General features: G+C 42.3%; 1 protein-coding gene across 3 annotated transcripts in view; it reads left to right on the forward strand.

Annotated features, from left to right (window-relative positions):
* The window catches only part of dock8 (dedicator of cytokinesis 8), a 37,218-nt gene that overhangs the window by 1,946 nt on the left and 15,077 nt on the right, over positions 1-20,195 (forward strand). For 2 of the 3 annotated variants that reach the window (XM_057034136.1, XM_057034137.1), the window contains exons 2-24: positions 4,104-4,203; positions 8,186-8,361; positions 8,436-8,507; positions 8,862-8,970; positions 11,397-11,606; positions 12,068-12,153; positions 12,789-12,855; positions 14,975-15,124; positions 15,214-15,294; positions 15,393-15,555; positions 15,632-15,768; positions 16,176-16,269; positions 16,648-16,810; positions 17,062-17,179; positions 17,362-17,432; positions 17,509-17,653; positions 18,082-18,183; positions 18,271-18,366; positions 18,448-18,682; positions 18,897-19,061; positions 19,152-19,330; positions 19,534-19,626; positions 19,991-20,086. In XM_057034136.1, coding sequence (XP_056890116.1) covers positions 4,104-4,203; positions 8,186-8,361; positions 8,436-8,507; positions 8,862-8,970; positions 11,397-11,606; positions 12,068-12,153; positions 12,789-12,855; positions 14,975-15,124; positions 15,214-15,294; positions 15,393-15,555; positions 15,632-15,768; positions 16,176-16,269; positions 16,648-16,810; positions 17,062-17,179; positions 17,362-17,432; positions 17,509-17,653; positions 18,082-18,183; positions 18,271-18,366; positions 18,448-18,682; positions 18,897-19,061; positions 19,152-19,330; positions 19,534-19,626; positions 19,991-20,086 — 2,908 coding nt within the window. Of the gene's footprint in view, positions 1-4,103; positions 4,204-6,036; positions 6,318-8,185; positions 8,362-8,435; positions 8,508-8,861; positions 8,971-11,396; positions 11,607-12,067; positions 12,154-12,788; positions 12,856-14,974; positions 15,125-15,213; positions 15,295-15,392; positions 15,556-15,631; positions 15,769-16,175; positions 16,270-16,647; positions 16,811-17,061; positions 17,180-17,361; positions 17,433-17,508; positions 17,654-18,081; positions 18,184-18,270; positions 18,367-18,447; positions 18,683-18,896; positions 19,062-19,151; positions 19,331-19,533; positions 19,627-19,990; positions 20,087-20,195 lie in introns of those variants that run through there. The other variant, XM_057034138.1, reaches the window with a different exon arrangement.

Genomic DNA, 20,195 nt, shown 5'->3' on the forward strand with positions numbered 1-20,195 from the left:
ATTCAATAAGCACCAGCAGTTTCTCTCACCATCTGTCTGTCAGGATGGAAGGAGAGGGAAATCCTGCCCACGGTGGAGGCTGTGTCGCCCTGGTTTCACTTCAACTTTTCGTTCCTGACCAGGAAATCTGCTTTTTTTGTTCTCAAGCACAAGAAAATGAGAAACGGACAAGCTAAACGAGAAGGCATCTGAATAAAAGCTACCGCTGTTCAGACGGCTCAGCGGATAATCTGTAGCGGGATGCCGTGTCACTTCTTGTAGTCGGTGACAGGTGTCTGGACAGCTGGGGGTGTGGGGGCCTCGGCCGTCCAGTACTCTTAAGTGACAGAGGAATCCATATCGAGTTACATCTGATTTCCTCTGAGCCTTCACCTAATGACATCGGTTAAACCACATAAATGTTGCAGGCCACAGAGCGATAGGCTGGGACTGGTGAAAAGAAACAACTCCAAGCACCAAAAAGCATTTTATTTGACAGATCTTCGTGGTTAAAGATGAGTTTTATCATCCCGTCGCCCATTTCCATCTGGATGGAATGTGCCAGATGTCTGGTGTGCATGTGCCTGTCTCCCTCTGGCAGGAAGCTGAGCTAGTGATGGTGCTGATAGCAGTTAGGCCCATTAAGTCTGGAGACACACGATAGTATGAGACACACGAACGGGGCATCCCTTTGCTCTGATTAACCCCTCCAGCTGTAATCAGCTTGTTTTGGGTCTTACAGGAGCTCCCGGCAACACCCACCACCCTCCGGTGATTTGAATACTGATAATATGAAACTAACCGTAGCGTGTCCTGCTGCGCAGCATTCTTTGGGGGAGTTGTGTCAGGAGGAGTCAAGACAAATAATCATGAGTAAAATTACAGATCTGGCTATCCGGAAGTTCTTTTTTAGAACTTTTAATGTGGTGAAGCTGTTGTCAGCACTCATTGCCCAGCTATTCCAAAAATGCTCACAGCAACAGACCGTGCGTAGAGACGGCAAGTGAGGGCCTGTGACGAAAAAGGGGTCCGACATCTGCAGGGAGAAATAAAAGGTGTTTTTCTCTCTCCAGAAAGAACAATGTGATTTTTGACTTTGGAAACAAGCAACCCCCTCCTGCAGAAACACATTTTAGGGAGTATTCTCTCAACAGCATGATGCAATGACAGGTTTACAGAGGCAGAAATCATCTGTTTAATCTGGATTTCTCATTTAATCGCTTTCCAAGTCTTCACATCTAGCAACAATCTGACATCTGTTTTGACAGCTCATGTTAAAGAGACTAAAAAGTAGTCTGATCTTACACAACGTTTCTTTTTTTTTTTTTTTTACAAATTGCTGCAGAAACCTCTGCTGCCCTTTTGTAATCACTCTTGGAAAAGTTGCTCACACAGGATGATTGTATTAACAAAGTGCAAATATGAAATAACACAATTTAATAAAGTGATGACAGTGTGGCTCTTGACAATTAAACACATGTCTGTGTCAAAAAAAGCATAGCTTCATGATGTCACCCAGGCGGCCTCCAGCCCTGACCCATAGCTGGTTTTTAACTCATTTGCAGTTCTGGCTTTGTGTCAGTTCCCTAGTAGCAGCTGTTAAAAGAGTTCCGACTTCATCAGCGTCGAGTCCCTCTTCTAATTATATGTCATGAAAAAAAGGACAAAGGAAGCTGGGAATTACTGTCACCATGCTAGCCAATAGCATTCATAATGCCATCAACATGTGGCCATTCATTTCACAGTGCTGAAGCTTCAAATTACAGGTGTTATTGATGCCAGCCAGTTTTGCAAAAGGCACTCTCTTAAATGCATGTAAGACCGAGTACAGCTAAAAGGTGCAGTGTTCTACCAGGAAATCTGACTTTTTTACCATAACGCCATGTTAAAATATTGGAGCTCTTGGCCGCTGTCACTGTTAAATGCCCCTTTAAATTCACTACATGCAAAATCTTACTTTGGAAGACTGGTGTGTTATTTCCTTGTCTATTCTCTAGATGCAGTCTCATGCAGGGAAGAATACATCCACTTGTTTGCTATTTTTAATGTAATTTTTTACTTGGCAATGCTTTTGAGAGCTCAAATCAGTGCTCAAGGCTGGCTGACAGAGCGCCCGTGTAGATATGCAGGCAAACATTTGGATGCTGCGGTTTTTACTTTTTTAACAATTAACTTCTTTTAACTTGTGATTAGATGTAGTTGAAACTGATTACACAGCTCTATAATATGTTCATACTTCTAAATGTATTTAGAACAAGGAAGACAGATGTTTTTGGTGTAGTGGTAATGAACTCAGTCTTTGTTTTCCCAGTTTTTCCCTGGCAAATTGAGCTATGGGATGTTTTTAATTGATTGAATTGTCTTGGTTACAGTCTGATTGCACTGGCAGACAGGCAGATGTGCTATGGTATTACTTGTGTTGACCCTCAAATTTTAGAATTTCTGACCTATGGGTCCTTTACATTCCCGTGACTCATTTCCCCATATTCCTATTTTAGAGTGTATGCCTGATAAAACTGTTACTGTGCATGTTTTGCACAAATTTTTCCGCAGTAACCACGAGTTCAAATATAGTTGTTTTGACTGGTCTCTTCTTGGCATGAACAGTCTACGTGTTTATGATTAACTTGCATATTACAGAATTGCGTAACAAACCTGTCGCTGCTTGTGCTCAAGGTTCCGTGTGTGTTATTCAGGTGATATTTCTCCTTGTATCCATATGCGTCTTGTCTAAAGGTGATTAGAGCAGCCCGGAGCCATATAAAACAGTGCTGCTGGACTTTGCTCTGTGTAAATTTGTATACTGCCCTCCAGCCCCCACCCGTCTCTTTGTATTCATGTCATTTGTTGACTCAGCGTATTATGTGATTGGATGTAGGGGCAGGAAAATGTTTGAAACATCTCAAACAGACGGGGTTCTTTTCTCTGTTACGGCCGGTCTGAATTGAATAAACCCCCCTGAAAGCATGTTCGGGCGGGAAATACTACAAGATACAGCAAGAAGGTCATGAGTTCCATCCCTGAGTTACAACAGGCTCATTCCAGGGAAACAAACTGGTTCAGTTCTGAACTTATTTGGGTCTGTTACATCTCGTTACGTGTTTAAAATAGACACATTTAGAATTAGAACAATAGAGTTTCTTGAATTATCAAACATTTGATTGGTATTTTGATTATTAGCAGTTTGGTCCATAAAATATCCACACAATACATCTACTGTATAATATAACAACAAAGGTGATATCCTTTTGTTTATGCAAATAAAGCGACAAGGAAATGTGAGAGGGCATATCCTGGCCCACGATGGTCAATCTGCACTCTACAACGCTGACCCTTGGTTTGTTCTTCATTAAGGTCTCATTCAGACTCACCTCTTCTGGTCTTTGGTTCATGACCAGCGTGCAACAAGTCTGTAAAATTCAAACTGGGCCCCAGGATGTCGTCCTTATGTTGCTCAAACACCTCTGACACAATTAGGTGGAAGGTCAAGGAGGAAACTAGGAAGTAATGAAAACCCCCCCAAAAAAAGAACCCAAACTTAAATGTAAATCCTCCAATCAACAGGCACTAGTTTTAATTGTTTTTTGGCAGTAATGGCTTGGAAATAGGACAACACAAGAGAATCTGGTCTTTATTGAACAGTTTCTGATAGATAGCATTTCTAAACAAACAAATTTGAAATTTTGAAGCAACCTCGTGACGCTGGACTGAGATGAAATGGGAGCAGTGAACGGAGACACTTGCTTCTTTGCCGATGTCACCGACTCACACGCACGGTGCCCAATATACTGTGAAAACTACTCCGCTCCTGCGTCATGTTGAGTTCCTGAACAGACCAACCTTGTGTTTATCCCACTGCCCGTGTGGCTGCCAGCATGACAAAGCCTTTACACAGGCAGCAGAGCCTCTGTAGACTGTCAACAATGCTTTGAATGGAATCACCATGGCTGACCAATTCAGACTAATGCGACGGGGAACAATAATGGAGTAACCCTTGCATTGCTCTGGGTGCTGTGTTTGAACCGGGCAGGAGTTACAGTTTTGTTAGAACGTGTAAGTTGTCACTTTATGCTCTTTCTTTCTGTAACATACATGACCTATAGAATGTGTATGTTTTGCTCTAGGCACTCCTCTGCGGAGATCAGACGGCACTTCGGCGGGACCCATGGCGTTCAGCACAGCCGATCCAACTCCAATGCTTCAAGCACAGGATACCTGAGTGTGGTGAGTTCCTTACATTTGGATTTCATTGGCTTTTGTCTTTTTGGTTCAGCCATTTTCATCTGGCAGTTCTTTGACACATTATCCCGGATATGAATAATTATTCATATTATTGGTATAAAATTGCTACTGTATTTGCATTTTGGCCAGTGTGCCACTCATGACGCTTCTGTTTTACTTCATCAAGACCTAGCTCACTGCAGTTTTGCAGAGGAGTTGTGTGGTTTTACCACTCTCTTTCTTTTTGTTTCTCCGTATCCAGAGAGAACCAAGTCGTGCCTTGACACGTTTTCATTAAAAACTGTGCCGACCCGACTTGTTCTTGTATTAGAGTCTGAAAAAATACATTGCCGCTTAGGTTGTGCAGGGGACTCTATGCTATTACAGTACCTTTAAAAGCATCCCGCCCCCTTGATGCTGCTTTTAAAAACAAATCCCCATATATGTCAGCACAGTGATTCAGTGGACAGAATCACACCCCCGACCTTAGAGGAAAAACACATAAATGCTTGTCAGCATAGAATCTATGGATGGAAATGACTAATAATAATATTACTACGAGTGTTGTAGTACTTAGGCCACAAGATAATGCATATTGTGTTATAGCAACTATATTTACTACAACTGTTACTTCTACTCTTTACAGACTAAGATTTGACCTCAAGTGTGACAGTTTCTTGCCTTTAAACTAAAGACAGTGGGAGCAGTTACTGCTCTGTACAGCTAGCGTAGAGAACGCTTCACAGTAATCCTTTGCAGGGATTTGAGTTCCAATCTCTGTGGTACCCTCTGAACGTCAGTCTCTGCCTCCTGATTCAGCCCCATCTCTTTCCATCTTCCGCTTCTTGTCTATTCTTGCCTCTCCCTCTCCAGCGCTAAGTCTCCTGACAAATCTGTGTGCATGACTAACTGAGCTGAAGCCCCTTGATACTCTCCCTGTGATGATCCTTGAGCTTGTCAGCTGTCAGGGCTTGAGCAGGCCTCAACCATCCATCCCATCCCAAGCTCGTGGAGTATCTCTCTAACCTGCTCAGGAAATGGGTCAGTGCATTTCTACTGCCAGTCATCGGGTGGGGGCCTGCTTACCTTGCAGCTTACATGGAAAAATCTTTAATATTGCTGGATTTGGAATGCGGGAGAGAGGTTTTAATGCCATAATCTCTCGGATGATGGTTTCCCGTTATTCAGCTGTCCCATCCCACACAGGGAGGGAGGGATGTTTATTGCTGCTGTTTGCAATGGCGCTCACTTTTGTTGATCATGACACACCCTGTCTTATTTTGCTGCTATTTTTAGGAAAACATATGAGAAATTCGTGTTGTCGGCTTAATGTGCAAATTAAGAGCTTAGAAGGAAAAGCTGTGTGTGTGTGTGTGTGTGTGTGTGTGTGTGTGTGTGTGTGTGTGTGTGTGTGTGTGTGTGTGTGTGTGTGTGTGTGTGTGTGTGTTCTTTTACTTGCTACATACTGAGTACCAAAATCCGCATTCTACTAGCAAAATGATGAGTCTGGTGGGAAGTGAGGACATTTTGGCTGGTCCTCACAACTTCAACGTACTGTTGACTTGGTTTTAAGGTTCAGGTTAGAAATTAGGTAAGGGTTAGGGGATTTAGTGGATTGGTTAGGGTTAAGTAGGGAGTTGGATAATGCATTATACCTATGAAAGTCCTTACAAAGATAGAAGTACAAGGATGTGCGTGGTGGCGTTTACACCATGCATGCTTCTATCTGTTTCTTTTCCTGTCTGTTGAAACACCATTTGATGGAGGGACGCCTTGATGACGTTACTTCCTGTCATGTCTTGTGGTTTCTCTCCCCTTCGGCTCTAAACATCACGCTTTCCACATTTGTACCCGATATTTTGAATCATGTTTGAGCGTTTTAGAGGCAATAAATGATTGTTTTCAGCCTTGATTTCAACATTTCTCACATTATTGCTGCTCTTAGCTTCTGACAGCTCAAGCAACAAGGTCAATGTAAAGAGGATCTGTGCACTGCACCGTGGCTTATTTTTAACAAAAAGCTGTGCATGTCAGTAGGTGCAGGGCGTAAGTTCTTATATCCGGAGTGCGCCATTTTGTACACTTCCTTTTTCTGCAGCAGTTTTCTCCTTTTCCAGGTAAGCCTTGCACATCAATAAGAGCACAGCAGTTGTTAAACTTAGTAAATTAAGGCCATATCTGAATATTGTTCTTACTGTTTTTTGTTCTAACATGTCTGGCTTATCCAACTGCTATTTTTTCAGTGCACTTTTAGAATAGTGATGTAACCGAAGTTACAGTCGGCCGCATATTGTCCAATATTAAATCAGGTGTTAAATTCACAATAAATGGATAAAACTGTGCTTTTCTACTTGTCATTGAAAATAATGTTCTTTTAGCAAACAGGAAAAGGATTCTTAGTGTAAGTAACAAATCCCCCATGCTCAATACTGAATATCCTGCACTGTCAGCATTGTACTTTTAATATTTAGGAGATGATATGTTGCGCAGGCCTTGCTGATGACAAAGATTATCTGTTAATTGTGGAGGTATCAGCTTTCTAATTGCCAATGAGCTGACAGAAAGTCTGTGGTCAGACAGTGGTGCGCATAGGTTTACGATCATTGGTCTTGTTGCCATGCTTCAATGATACCTTGAACATGTAAATACAGAGATGCACATACTGTGTGGGGAAGGCTGCAATCTCACTGATACTGTTGAAGTTTAAACCCGCATCCCACAAGGATGAGTCAGCGTTTTCCTCTGCCACATTATCCTGTTTTTCAGATGGTTTCTTGTCATGTGTATAATGAAGACACCTGGTTATACTTTACAGTTAAAGTCTCGCTTCACGTCCAACATTTTGAAACACATCCGTATCAAATGTTTTCTTTCTTTCTCATTATATCCTTTCACACTTACTCATGTGCTACAATTTGTTCAGTAGGGGGAAAAAACCCACCCATTAGGGTGGATTGATATGCTAAAACATGTCTGAAGGCAAATGAATTTTTCTGTGCTTCAAAAGTTGTGAGCCAGTGACTCACCTTGTTTCTGTATCTTTGTTTTCTGCCTGTGGCTTGTTGGGCTTTTTTTTTTTCCTGTTTCATGCCTTTTTTTAGCCAGAATTAAAAAAACAAAACCCTAACCCTAACCCAAAACAATCTACACTGCATGTGTAGAGATGTTAATATTAAGGAAATCTTGGCTTCATGTTTATGTGCAAGAGATTGTCTGCATTAGTGCAATTTTATCAGAATGCAGTTTGTCTGATTTGCTGTTTTAAAGAGACACCTGTATCTTTTTCCTTTTCTATCTACCCAGCGTGGGCAGTACAAAAGGCCTGTGTGTTATCTTTTTAGTTCAGCTGTTTTAGGCCCTGTGAGCTCTTTGTTGTAATCAGAACTGTGGCTATTTTCCCTCTCAAAGGGCCATTGGGAACGGTTCATATTGTGTTCCCATGTACAATATGTGTTAATTCTAAGTCCCAAATGTATAATTAATCCCATTTGATCTGTATTTTAGAAAAAGATCTATGTTTTCACGGCTGTAGCTTCTTGCCAAAAATAACAGTCGGGGAAAATGGCAGCTTCTGATAGAGGCCAGTTTGTTCAGTTTTATATATTAGTGTAAGCACTCCAGTCTTTTTTATTCCTTGCCTGGTATGAGCTGAATAGCCACAAGTTATAATTCTGTTGCATATTTTTCTATAATACCTTGCTGCCTCTCTGCATTACCACAAATTAGAAAACATGGTGGTCGAGTTTTCAAATATAATCTTTTAAATTATTTTCCTGTTTCGTAACTTCATTTTTCTGACACAGTTCTGTTCATACTTTCCAGGAAATCATTTGAAAATTGAAAAGTGGCTTTTTCATTCATTTGCTCTGCTCTGTCGGGACTTTTAAAGCGTACTTATAAGTACAACTTCTGTGTTCCTCTTCTACATGAGGCAACAGGTTGTAATGATCCACTTCCTCTCTGTGTTTGCTCATTCGTCCTGCAGCCTCAGTCGTATGAAGCGGTGGAGCCCTTGGACCTGGAGGAGTTCTTGATGTCTCAGCTAAGAAGTGGAGACGCAACCCTGATGCAGGAACTTGGAGAATTCCCTGACGATGACCTGAAGGTGGAGCAGTTCGAGAAGGAGTGTCGCACTGTTCAACACTCTGTTCCCAAAGATGGGTGAGTCGCACCGGCGAGATCTTCGTGTTATTTAACAAATTGTGAAACAGCCTCACTCATTACCTTCTCTGTAGGACGGAGCTGGATCCACAAGTGAGAGACTGTGTGAAGAGTTACATCCAGCCGTGGCTCGTGGTCACCAGACGGTAAACACAAGTGTCACTCTCTGGGTGTTCGGGGCACTGTTGGGCTGCAGCTGATACAGACAGAAGATGAAACAGACCGCAAGAGGCCAGAGAGTGCGACAAACACTGCAGTGTGCTGTGATCTGTCAGTTACACTGCAGCGTTATATCTCTCTTCCTTTCCTACACACATTTAGATACAACACACACAGACACACACCATGACTACATGGTCTTCTGCTTTTGTGGTTCTTTTAATCTTGTTTGAGTGGAAGTGCAGAGGTACCTGGAGCCGTGTGGGCCGCTTTTTTAATCTACAGTTGGTGCTTGTTCCTGTCTCTGCTTTGACCCGGGGTGTTTGCTTGTGTGTTTGAAGGTGTCAGGGGGATGGCTGGAGTGCATATTCAGAGCGAGCAGGCCTTCACAAGCTCCTCCAAAAGCAGACGTTTGAGTCGGACGTGCAGCCGGAGGACTCAGAAAAGCCAGTGAGAAACACACACCCGGTTACCGTTTCATCTCACATGCAGTCTCCTTGTGGGACAAATTAACCTACAACTTCTTACAAGTATTTAAACAGGTTTAAGGACACGTATTAATCTCTATTGAAGCCAGTCTAAATCAATGCTTCTCATGTTTCCTGTTCATCCTGTTGCATGTATGTGCAGCAGATTTTGACCAGGCTCCACAGATTCCACTGAAATGATTTGACAATCCCATCATGCTTAAATGCTATGACATAAAATATCTGAGATTAGTTATGCTTTCATGGTGATGACAACAATGGGCACTCTCAAGGTTTCTGAGTTGCTCTAAAAACAGTGCCAAGAAAATCCTTCAAACGAAGTAATATTTATGTGCTTAATGAAAATAAATCAATAATATTTTATAATCAGAAGATCAAGGATAAGCTGATTGTGACATAATGTTCTGGATCACTGTTGTTGAAAATGTACTTGATGAATCTGAACTGACACAGATGCATTTAGACAAATTATCAGACAATTTAGAAAAAGCAGACAGATCATTTGAGTTTAGTGGATGTCAAAATGTAATATATGCCAAAGGAAAGGTTTTAGAGAAGCATAAAGATGCTGAGCTTATATCTGGATGAATGAATTGTCTGTCACTGCACAAAAAAATAAATCTCTCCAAACTATAGTCAAAAAACTCCAAGACATGCACATCCTCATATGGCAAACTAAGTTTTGCAAATACAACAGCAGAAGCCTCTCTGCAGCTCTGCCCATGCATGCCAACATGGTTCTCTTTGTTCACACATCTTTTGTGAGAGCAGTATGGTCGTCCATACTGATCAAGACTTTAGAGGGGCTGTGTCGAGGCAAATGAAGTGGGGGGAGTGACGACAACGGGCTTTTGTTGTCCCTATCACTTGTTCTCCTCTGACAGTGGGTGTCTTTAGCTACAATTATAAGCTAAAACTTTCTTCTGTCGCAGTCCTTTATGTTCATTATGCATCCCTGCTGTATAAAAGTATGCAAATTGCCGCCTAGCTTCTCTTGTCAAACAGTAGCCCAGTGGCTAGCTCCAAGGATCAGACAGTCCCAATGACGTCAAGCCTCTGGCTGGTTACACAACTAGTCTCACATGCCCCCGTTGTCCAGTCCATCCCTGCCAATTCTGATTAATCACCCAAACCAAAAAGACCCTTATTACTGCTACAGGGCTTCCCCTGATTTACATGCCACAAAGACAGACAGACAGAAAGAGAAAGAAAAGCACTATTGTCCTTCAGTCCTAATGAGTCCCCTCTACTGGTGTTTTAGAAAAGCTCTCAGATCATGTTGAGGTGATCCCTGGGAGCTTCAAGCTGGGTGAAGCTTTGCCCTGGGAGGAATCTTGGTCAGTCCTTGCTTGTGGTTGGACACTGAGGCCAGTGAGGTTGATGGATGATGGAAAATAAAAGTGACAAGAAGAGGGGAAGGGGGGGGGGGGGTTGTAAGCAGCAGTGAAGTTGTGCCCTGCCCTGTAGCTGAGTCTGAGTAGTTCCATATGGACCCAGAGCCAGCCTCAGAATCATACTCGTGGATGCTTCAATTAAGGGAGGTTTTACTTCCTATTATGTAAATAACTTTAAATTATGGGGGTTTGTGTTTAAATATAAGGACCCAGCATGAGATCAAGATGCACAGATTGAGTGCTTTTTGCATCTTAATTTACCAACTTATTTAAGAGATTTCAAAGACATTTTTTTTTGTTTTACTTGGAGGTGCCAGATCATGGTGGTACCCATGCATAGAAGCCTCAGGGCAACAAGTATTCAAACAACGCACAACATAATACATCTGTTGTGCATTTATGGTACTTAATCCCAGGCATCTGAGAGCACCAATTTTGCTTCATTCACATGGAAGTGGGTTAATTTCAAAGCTTTGAGCCTGATGTCTTTGTCTGGAGTTGTTTTAGTCGTCAGTGGACTGTAGAGCTGTTGCCTGTCAGGACACTGAAGGTCAAGCCAGTCCGCTGCAGGGCTGCTGTGACCCCCTGTCCCCGAGTCAGCTGTGCCCATTCTGCTGCCATCATTATCGTCTGGCAAGCCATAAGCCTGCGGATCGGCTGATGTTGTCCTTTCCTACCCCTGATGAAGAGCAGCTCATACCCGTCAGTTGCATCATTTCCAGCTTTGCTGGGAAATTTTTCTAAGGACAGTCATATAAAAACAGTCATAAAAGTTCACTTTCATAACAAAGATGGGAGGGCTGGCTGCACTGCATCATGGAAGTCTCAAACAGAACAGATCGGGACTAGTTTCATATAATATTCGTTAGTCCGCAGTTTCTTTTTACTTTGAAAATGTACCTATAGTTTGCTCCTTCTTTGTTATTCCCCCATTGCTCACCTTGCTCACACGTTGTCTTCCTTGGCCTCTCCTCTGCTTGTGTCGCTGCTCCAGGTCAAATCTCCGACCCTTGCAGGCCTGAGTGATGACTCTGGTCATGCACTGACTTCCTCTGACTTCAGCTTGCGGTACTTGACCCCGGATCAGAGAGTGGAGGGGCTGACGGCTTACAGCAGTCACGAGGAGCTGGACCGCTTCAACCGGGAAGCACGGCACGGGAACAGACACCCTGAGCTCTTTGCTTTATGTCCACCCGCTGATGAGGTAAGGTGCATTCATGCAAATAGTAAACACATCAGGTCGGATTAGATTTCCTTTTACTGTTCTTGCAGGGCATCTTTATAAACGGCACATTTTATCGATGCTAATGTGTGATTACATCGTCACAGGCATTCACTTTTTCTTTTCAAGCGTGGTGCAAATATTCACCTTTACTTGTGGTTCATTGTTGCTCGGAGGGTCCCTTTATTCATCATCGCGTTGGTATTTTGTTAAAAAAAAAGGGAAGAATTCATGTTCGAGAGGTTTTGGAGCAATGTCTGCTTTTGAAAGACTGGAGTTAGTGAGGACCTCATTTCATTTTCAAATAACTCCTCTTGTGTCAAAGCTCAATTTTCTGAGATGACAGATTCTGGTGTTAAATGCTTCTTTAATATCAAATCTTGTCAACAGACCTTCAATTTCTTTGCGTGTGGTTCAAATGTGTGGCTGTGTTTGTGCTTCAGGAAGACGCGGTGGAGATCAGGCCCATCCCGGACTGCCCGAAAGAACACATCGGAGACCGCATCCTGATCCGATGCCAGGCCGTCAAGTATGTGTTATGCTATTGTAATTCTGAGAAGGGTGTGGATGAAACAGCTGTCTTTGGTTTCTCCTTAAAATGTTTGACAGCAGACATTCGTTCCAAAGGGAAAATATTCAGACGTCTCCCTGTTTATGAAAAAGTGACCTTTTGCTTATCGTCTAACATACAGAGCATTCTTGTCTGTCATATCTGCTCCTGACTGAGGAGACGTTTCAGAAGGTCTTTGGAGCTGATGTGACAAACATCTGCGTGGGAGAGCAGAGCAGCACTCTGTGGTTGTTCTTCGTTGCCTTGAAAAAATCACAGTTCCTCCCTCTCTCTGTGGGATCTTTCTTTGTGTCTTTTCTTTTATATCACACACACACACACACACACACACACACACACACACATGAAATTGTCAAAGGTTTGAGTTGAGCTCATTTTTCCTGCTTGCCTTGGGTTGGCAACATCATGCATGTATAGTTCAACTCTCATTTCATGGATATCGATGCTAACTTCACAGTTGTTTTTTTTTGCTTCTTAGAAGAAAGAGAACAAAAACAACAGAATTTCTATAGGGAGAAGTGCATTGTTCTGATGTAAGGTATTAAAGGTCCAGTGATATCATTAAAAATTCCCAATTGTGTTTTGCTGTATAGGTTTGAGATTGAAATTGAGCCCGTCTTTGTTTCTATGGCCTTGTACGACCTGAAAGAAAAGAAGAAGGTAAGAAAAATTTTGGCGTCATAATGAGTTTTACAATAACTATAAATCTGTGATATTACTATTTAACGAAATTAACCATCTATCATAGTTGGATAGGAAAGGATGAATGGAGAGATTAAATGATGTCTGTTTAGCTTCTGAGCCACAAAATAGAACTAATGTGTGTTTGCCTTCAAGCTCTAATGTAATGTGGATAAATGTATGAGTAAAATCCATTGACTGTGGTTTTATATTTGCTAATGAACGAGAAATCACAAAATCACCTCATTTGGTGTGGTCACATCTAAATCCCCTTTCCCAGCAGCAAGAAGTAAATCATTATATTTAATAGCATCATACATTCCAGTCATTTATATCATGAATTTCATGTGTAAGTAGCTTTCCTTTCGATTTTGGGGTGACTGCTGCGCTTCCAGTTGATGTGGGTGTGGTCGTGGAAGGTTTTTTTTAGGCAGTCATCAGTCTAATCTACAAAACTAGGATGATCTCAATTTACAACCCTAGGGGTGCTTTTTGGGTCTATAACTGCTAATGCTGTAACCCCCCCCCCCCCCCCCCCCCCCTTCCTCAGTCAGTCATGGCGATTGGCATGTTTTCTGTGGATTTACACAGCTGGATATGTTTTTTTGGGTGAAGAGGCTTGAAGGATTTAGACTTGGTGGATCGCTTGGATGAGAACCGGTTTTGGCCTTCGTCCTTGGCCTCTTCTCAGCAATGTGCTGCTCTCGCTTCTCTGAAGGAGGGTCAGAGCTGGATAGATAAATCTGTACAATTGCTGGATTTCAATGGAGCCACAGCATTGGCAGATTCCACTTTGGGTACAACAGAAAATGTGTCATGCAACAGATGAAATATTTACCGGTATGGAACACTGACTAAAAACACCAGAGTTGAATGACTCAATAATTGACTCAAACTAATTCACTCATGAAATGGGTCTGTGTGAATGAACAAGCGTGTTTAAGGCAAGCTTCCTCATATAAACACATTAGTAGTGGAACATTTGCCATTGACCCTTCGTGTTGACTCCCTCTCACGCTCTTCTCTGCTTCCCCAAGAGTGTCATATTTGAAATTCAGTCGCATTCCAACCTGCTTTTTTTCTGTCACATCTTCTCTTTGTTTTGTTTTCCCTGCATACCTTACATTCGCCTCTCATGGGGATTCTGTTGCTGAGTCTGTGTTTGCTTCACATCTGTTTTATTGTTCCACATCTGTGAAATCTGAAGCAGATGTTCCTCTAATTAAACATAATACTCTTGTTATTAATTCTTGCCTCCATCAGCTGAGGCATATAGACAGGGGCTTGGCCCTACAAGTGGCCTACTTTATATCAGCTTTTAGAGGAAACGCTCGCAATCCTCGCAGTATGACAACAGCATTGTCTTGTTTGCAGTGTGCCCATTGAAGTGACTCGACCTTCAAGTCTTTATTTACTTTTCAAGCCCCAGCAAGCTGAATAAATTCTGACCTTACATTTAACTTGGAGACAGCCAGGAGGAAAGGTTGCAACTTGAAAATGTGCACTTGTTGATTAAAGTCGTTAAACTGTTCGTAAAACGGGTCACGTGTTGTGTCATTAGTCATTTTGGAGCCAGTGACAAGGATGATAGATGGAGACCTAAACACCTTTGTTTTGGCATGTTTATTCTGTTAAACAAACATTGGGGTAAGTACTGAAGTACCGTAAATTATTGCAAATTTTTACAGTATTTATAAATTTTAGTTGCCATCTTGAAGCAATCAGCCAGATTTGGCTGCTTAGAACTTTGGCGTGGTCAGTTCAGTGGATGTCCTGTGGGATGAACAGAAAACCGGAAAGTATTTAATGGCTGTCCAGTTACAAGGATCACAAGACACGCTGCAGGCAGGTCATGTGGTGATTTTCCTCGCCTGAGGACACTGGGAAGGTGAAAGGGAAGCAGTGGAGTAGAACAGCGTATTTTCCATATTTTCCTTGATTTTTATCCGGTCATTATTTTTCATTTTAAATCAAGAGTTCTGCTTTAATTGCACAGTGATTTTGATGTTTGTGAAAAGTCGTACGAGTTACATCCATGCGCCTTTGACTAAATGGACATCCTTTACCAGATTATTAACAGAAGTCTCTCATCTTCCAGATATCAGAGAACTTCTACTGTGACCTCAACACGGAGCAGTTGAAAAACTTCTTAAGACCTCACACACCTCATGTTGACCAGTCCAGTCTGGCTAGGTCTGCCATCTTCTCCGTCACTTATCCTTCACCAGACATTTACCTGGTCATCAAGGTAACCAGCAGCAGATATGAAATATCACAGTCTGTACATTCTCTGCCCTTCATACCCTGGTGTGATTATACCCTTCTGTGACTGTTTAGATTGAGAAGGTTCTCCAGCAGGGAGAGATTGGTGAATGTGCCGATCCTTACATCACACTGCGGGAATGTGACTCTTCAAAGGTAATATGGCAGCACCATATTTTGAACTTAAATGTATGCCTAGAGTACATGTGGCATATCCTGATCTGATACTGGAGATGTGCTTTTTCATTTTGCAGAACAAGGACAAGCTAGAGAAGCTGCGGGGTCAAGCTGAGACGTTCTGCCAGAGGCTGGGTCGTTATCGAATGCCCTTCGCCTGGGCAACCGTCAACATCATGGAGGTCATCTCAACCGCGACGCTAGACCGTGACGTCACCGACTCTGACAGCCTAAAAGGGGGTGCGTTTACCTGCCGTGACATCTCCTGCGCACTGCGTACAGATCTGTGAGTGACGTTATCTCCCTGCTTTTCCAGGTAAATCCTGCAGCATCGACCGGAGAGCACAGCTGCCCAGGAGGAATTCGGAGCGCTACAACACCATTGATGATCAGTTTTGCAACATCTCTGCATTCAAACCCGCTACAATCACGATCAGCACGATCTTTAAGCAGGTTTGTCAACCATGTTTTATCACACAGAGGGTCAGGTTGGTTATTGAAACATGCCTCCGGGCAGAAGGGGGGGTTTAAAGAGTTTGTGAGATGTGCTGACCTTATTAGCATTGCTAAACTTGTCTGTCGAGTCGCCTAAGTTGGTACAATGCAGTGGGGAAAACAGCTTAAATATGTTATTCCCTTGAGATACAAGGTGACACACAACAGATAGAAAAGTTTGTACATTCAGCTGGGCCTTGTCTCACTTGTTAATCAGACATGCCATTCCATCGGTCTCCAGTGTTCCACCGCAAGAATGGAACCTGTTTAAAAAAAAAAGCTGCATTTGAAATGAAGTAACTTAAATTTGAGTATTGCTTGTTGGATCAGCCACTTGTCAGCTGTGCTTGTGTGTTTTTGTGCAGGAGGGAGATCGTCTGAGTGATGAGGACCTGCTCAAATTCTTGTCTGAGATAAAAAAAACCTCGACGCCGCAGAGGAGAATAAAGACAATACCAGGTCATCTCTCGTCACATTTAACACTTGTTAGATTTTTTTTTTTACACAAAGAGAGAAGAATTTATTCTGTAGCTAAATATGGATAGGTCTTAAGTATCCTTGCCTGAGCGTGACAACTCATGTTGCCAGTTAAACAACAGTTAAGAATAAAGTCCCTCTAAAGAAAATAGGTCATTTTAATACTTTGACCCACAAATTGAACAGATGTGACATAGATTTATATGTGCTTGTGTTTAACTTGTGGCTTTGTTAAAAGCGCTTGGCTTTTTATTGTCAGTGGCCTTCTTCTGTGGGGGATTGATTGACCAAGTGGTCTTTGTGCCTTAGAATACTCTGGGGTTGCTGTCACAAATGTTTTCTCTTATCTTGTGCCTACAGGTGCTATAAAACTTGACATGTCCCCGGTCCACGACACACCGCTGGCATGTTTGTCCACTGAGCTCATTCCTCTGTTACCTGTGTCTGAGAAGAACATTCGGCCAATCAAAGAGGTGTTGGAGTTCCCATCCAGTGAAGTTTATGTACCACACAACATTTACAGGTGGGTTGGGTACAGAATAGATGAAAATGAAATTAGATGCTCAATTTATGAACTGAGAAGCGCTGTTTGACCTATGAGGCCAGTGTAAATGGCCCAGGAGCTCGTTTAAATGTCTGTTATGAGGCCTTCTGACTGTTTCACACTCTAGTTTGTTGTGACAACAGTGTCACCTACTGGTACATATTGGAACTACATTGGTATTTAATGCATTTTCATTGAGTAAGGCCTTTTGTCTCCTTATGTCTCCATAGGAACCTGCTCTTTGTGTACCCCCAGAGGCTTAACTTTGTCAACAGGCTGACATCAGCAAGAAACATCACCATCAAAATCCAGTTTATGAGTGGAGAGGATCCTGCCTGTGCTCTACCTGTGAGTGCTGGTGATTACAGCAAGCATTTGTTATGAATAAGACTGTCATTTAATATTTGCTCAAAATTATCATTTAAAACTTGCATGGACCTATCTACATCGCCACTGGCCTTATTTAATAGCCAGCTGGCAAAGCCAGTTTCTGAAAGATTCTGAATCATACTCAACCTTTTTTTTTAAAGGTCATTTTTGGGAAATCAAGTGGCTCTGAATTTTTACATGAAGTCTATACCCCTGTCACCTACCATAACAAGCAAGTATTCACACCAATGAGTGGCATTAGACAGTTTTCAAGTTTATTTTGAATCATTTAATCATTTCCTTCTCAGATCTCCAGACTTCTATGAAGAGGTGAAGCTGGCTCTTCCAGCCTGTCTCACTGAGCGGCACCACCTGCTATTCACCTTCTACCACATCAGCTGCCAGCAGAAACAGAACCAGACCGGCAGCTGTGAAACTCTCATTGGATATTCAGTAAGATTTTGTTCTTGACTTTTATCATGTCTTATAATTATTAATGAAGACTTTAAAAAAAAGTTAAATATTTAATCTAGCATTTGTATTAATCTTTTGCAGTTCAGACATTCTGTTAAGGACATTTAAACCATTTTTTCATGTTTGTTCCATAATTTATCTATTCCTCTCATACTTAATTAATCTTATGATTTGTAAAATATGGATTTTGTTCACAGGATAATTAAAAATGTTCAATATGTCTTAAATACACGTCCATAATTCTGTGCCCTTAAAGTCCTTTCAGTTATTTTTCATCATTAATCAGTGCTTTTTATCATATTGAAAATATATATTTGTGCATTTGCACAGCATTACCTGTCAATAAAACTATATTAATTACTATTTTACTAAGCCTTTCATGCTTTCTGTTTTCACATTTGATTTAGTGGCTGCCAGTACTGAACAATGAGCGACTGCAGATGGGCCAGTTCTGCTTGCCAATTGCCTTGGAGCGGCTCCCTCTCAACTACTCACTGCACACACCTGAGGTAAACACACAGCAATAAACAATTCCTGCCGTTCTGCACCACCGTATTTCTGAATCTCAATTTCTAACATAATTGTTTGTTGTTTAGAAACTTCCTCTTCAGGTCCCTCCGGTTAAGTGGATGGAGAGTCACAAAGGACTCTTTTACCTCGAGGTCATGGCGGTGTCATCTGTACACACACAGGTGAAATATCTACACCAAACACATTGTAACAAATTCTTATTCCCCACTCCTGTTGGAAAATAATGTCTTTTTTTTGGTCAGGATAACCACTTGGAGCGTTTCTTTACCCTTTGTCATGCCCTGGAGGGAGGGGCTACATTCCCTTTGCGCGTCGGGGAGGAGAAGATTCCGGAGAACAAGCTGGAACATGAGCTGAAGCTCAGCATCGTCTCCCTGTCCTCCTCCAGTTTGGAGCCGCTGGTCCTTTACCTTCATCTGGTGCTGGATAAACTCTTCAGTCTCATCATGCAGCCGATGGTCATCGCTGGTCAGACTGGTGAGGAGATGACCTGAAACGCTCACACATCTGGTCACTCGGCGAGAATTAGCAAATTGCACCAGCAGATCAGCAGATGATAGGTTCCAGAGACAGGTGTCTCTGTTTGATAGAAGATGATCATTATTTAACTCGTTGGTATGTCTTCAGTCTATTAACGATGGGAAAAAACAATAACTTCTGTTGTGTTCATGTTTGTGTGTGTGTCCCACAGCTAACCTGGCACAGATAGCCTTCGAATCGGTGGTTTCTATTGTCAACAGTCTTCACAACAGTCAGGAGTTAATCCGAGATCAGCAGGGTCGAAACAGCCTATTGGCGACTTACCTTTACTGGGTGTTCCGTCTTCCGGACCCCCCTCAAGATGTACAGAACGCAGGTAGAGCCGAATACCCTTCAGATTGAATTGAAACATCTTCCTCCTTCGCTTGCATCTTTTTCAGTCTGCGGTCTGTCTTACTTCACTCAGGCTCATCAGCTGTGATCCCTGTGTCAGAGAGTCGTTACAGCACAATGGGTCGGGCCACGGCAGCCACTGTTGGCAGTAGGTTACTCCAGTCCAGAATGCGCAGTAGCAGCAACCCCGATATCCCCTCTCCACATACCTCTGTGGAAGATACTGAAGTCAATAACATTCTGTCTCTTAAGGTACGGAAAGTCTCCCCAACTTGAATTAGCTCTAAAATATGCTGAAACACACACACGCAGTACAGTACGTAAATACCACAGCTTGTTGATTATCCACACACTACATTAAGTATTGTAATGGGCCACTCGACACCCTCACTAATGAATGCATCCATCATGTTCAATGTGATGGAACCTGTGATGGAATGTATCTCTGTCTCCAGGGCCACAATAACCCAGGCAGCCGTATGTCCACCTATGTGGATGTCAGCAGCAACCAGAACGTGACAAGCAGCACCCGGCCCTCCAGCCGCAAGGTAAATTCCATTTTAACTTTGAGTGAGAAAAAATTGCAATCACTGGCGATAAGGTGCAGTTTATAGAATTGCTTGGAAAGAATACTTAAACATGACACAGGAGCTAATGTTACTATTTTCGTAGTTATAATACGTATTAAAGGTTATTTTTGCATTTACGAAGACATATTTTCATTTTGATAATGATGTAAGGAACCGTTTAAACTATTTATGCACTCAACATCTCTTGACCGTGGCCTTTCATTGTTCGAGGTTTAAAAGTTCCCTCTTGTGACCACAAGGTGGGGGTGTAGCACCGAATACTCCGACGCAATCTTTGAGTTGTTTGGGGGTCACCAAAGTTTGCATATTTTGCCTTTTGCAGCAGTTTCACGAGGAGCTGGCGCTGCAGATGGTCGTCAGCACCGGGGTCTGCCGAGAAAATGCATACAAATATGCTTGGTTCTTCTTTGAGCTACTGGTCAGTGTTCTCCGTATATATGCCCTATAATGCCAGTTTTTTAAAGAATGAAATTTCAACATTGTAAAAAAAAAAAAGGCCAGGAATGGATGAAATCCAAAACACACAT

The sequence above is a fragment of the Takifugu flavidus genome, chromosome 5 (assembly GCF_003711565.1).
Source record: "Takifugu flavidus isolate HTHZ2018 chromosome 5, ASM371156v2, whole genome shotgun sequence".
Taxonomy (NCBI): domain Eukaryota; kingdom Metazoa; phylum Chordata; class Actinopteri; order Tetraodontiformes; family Tetraodontidae; genus Takifugu; species Takifugu flavidus.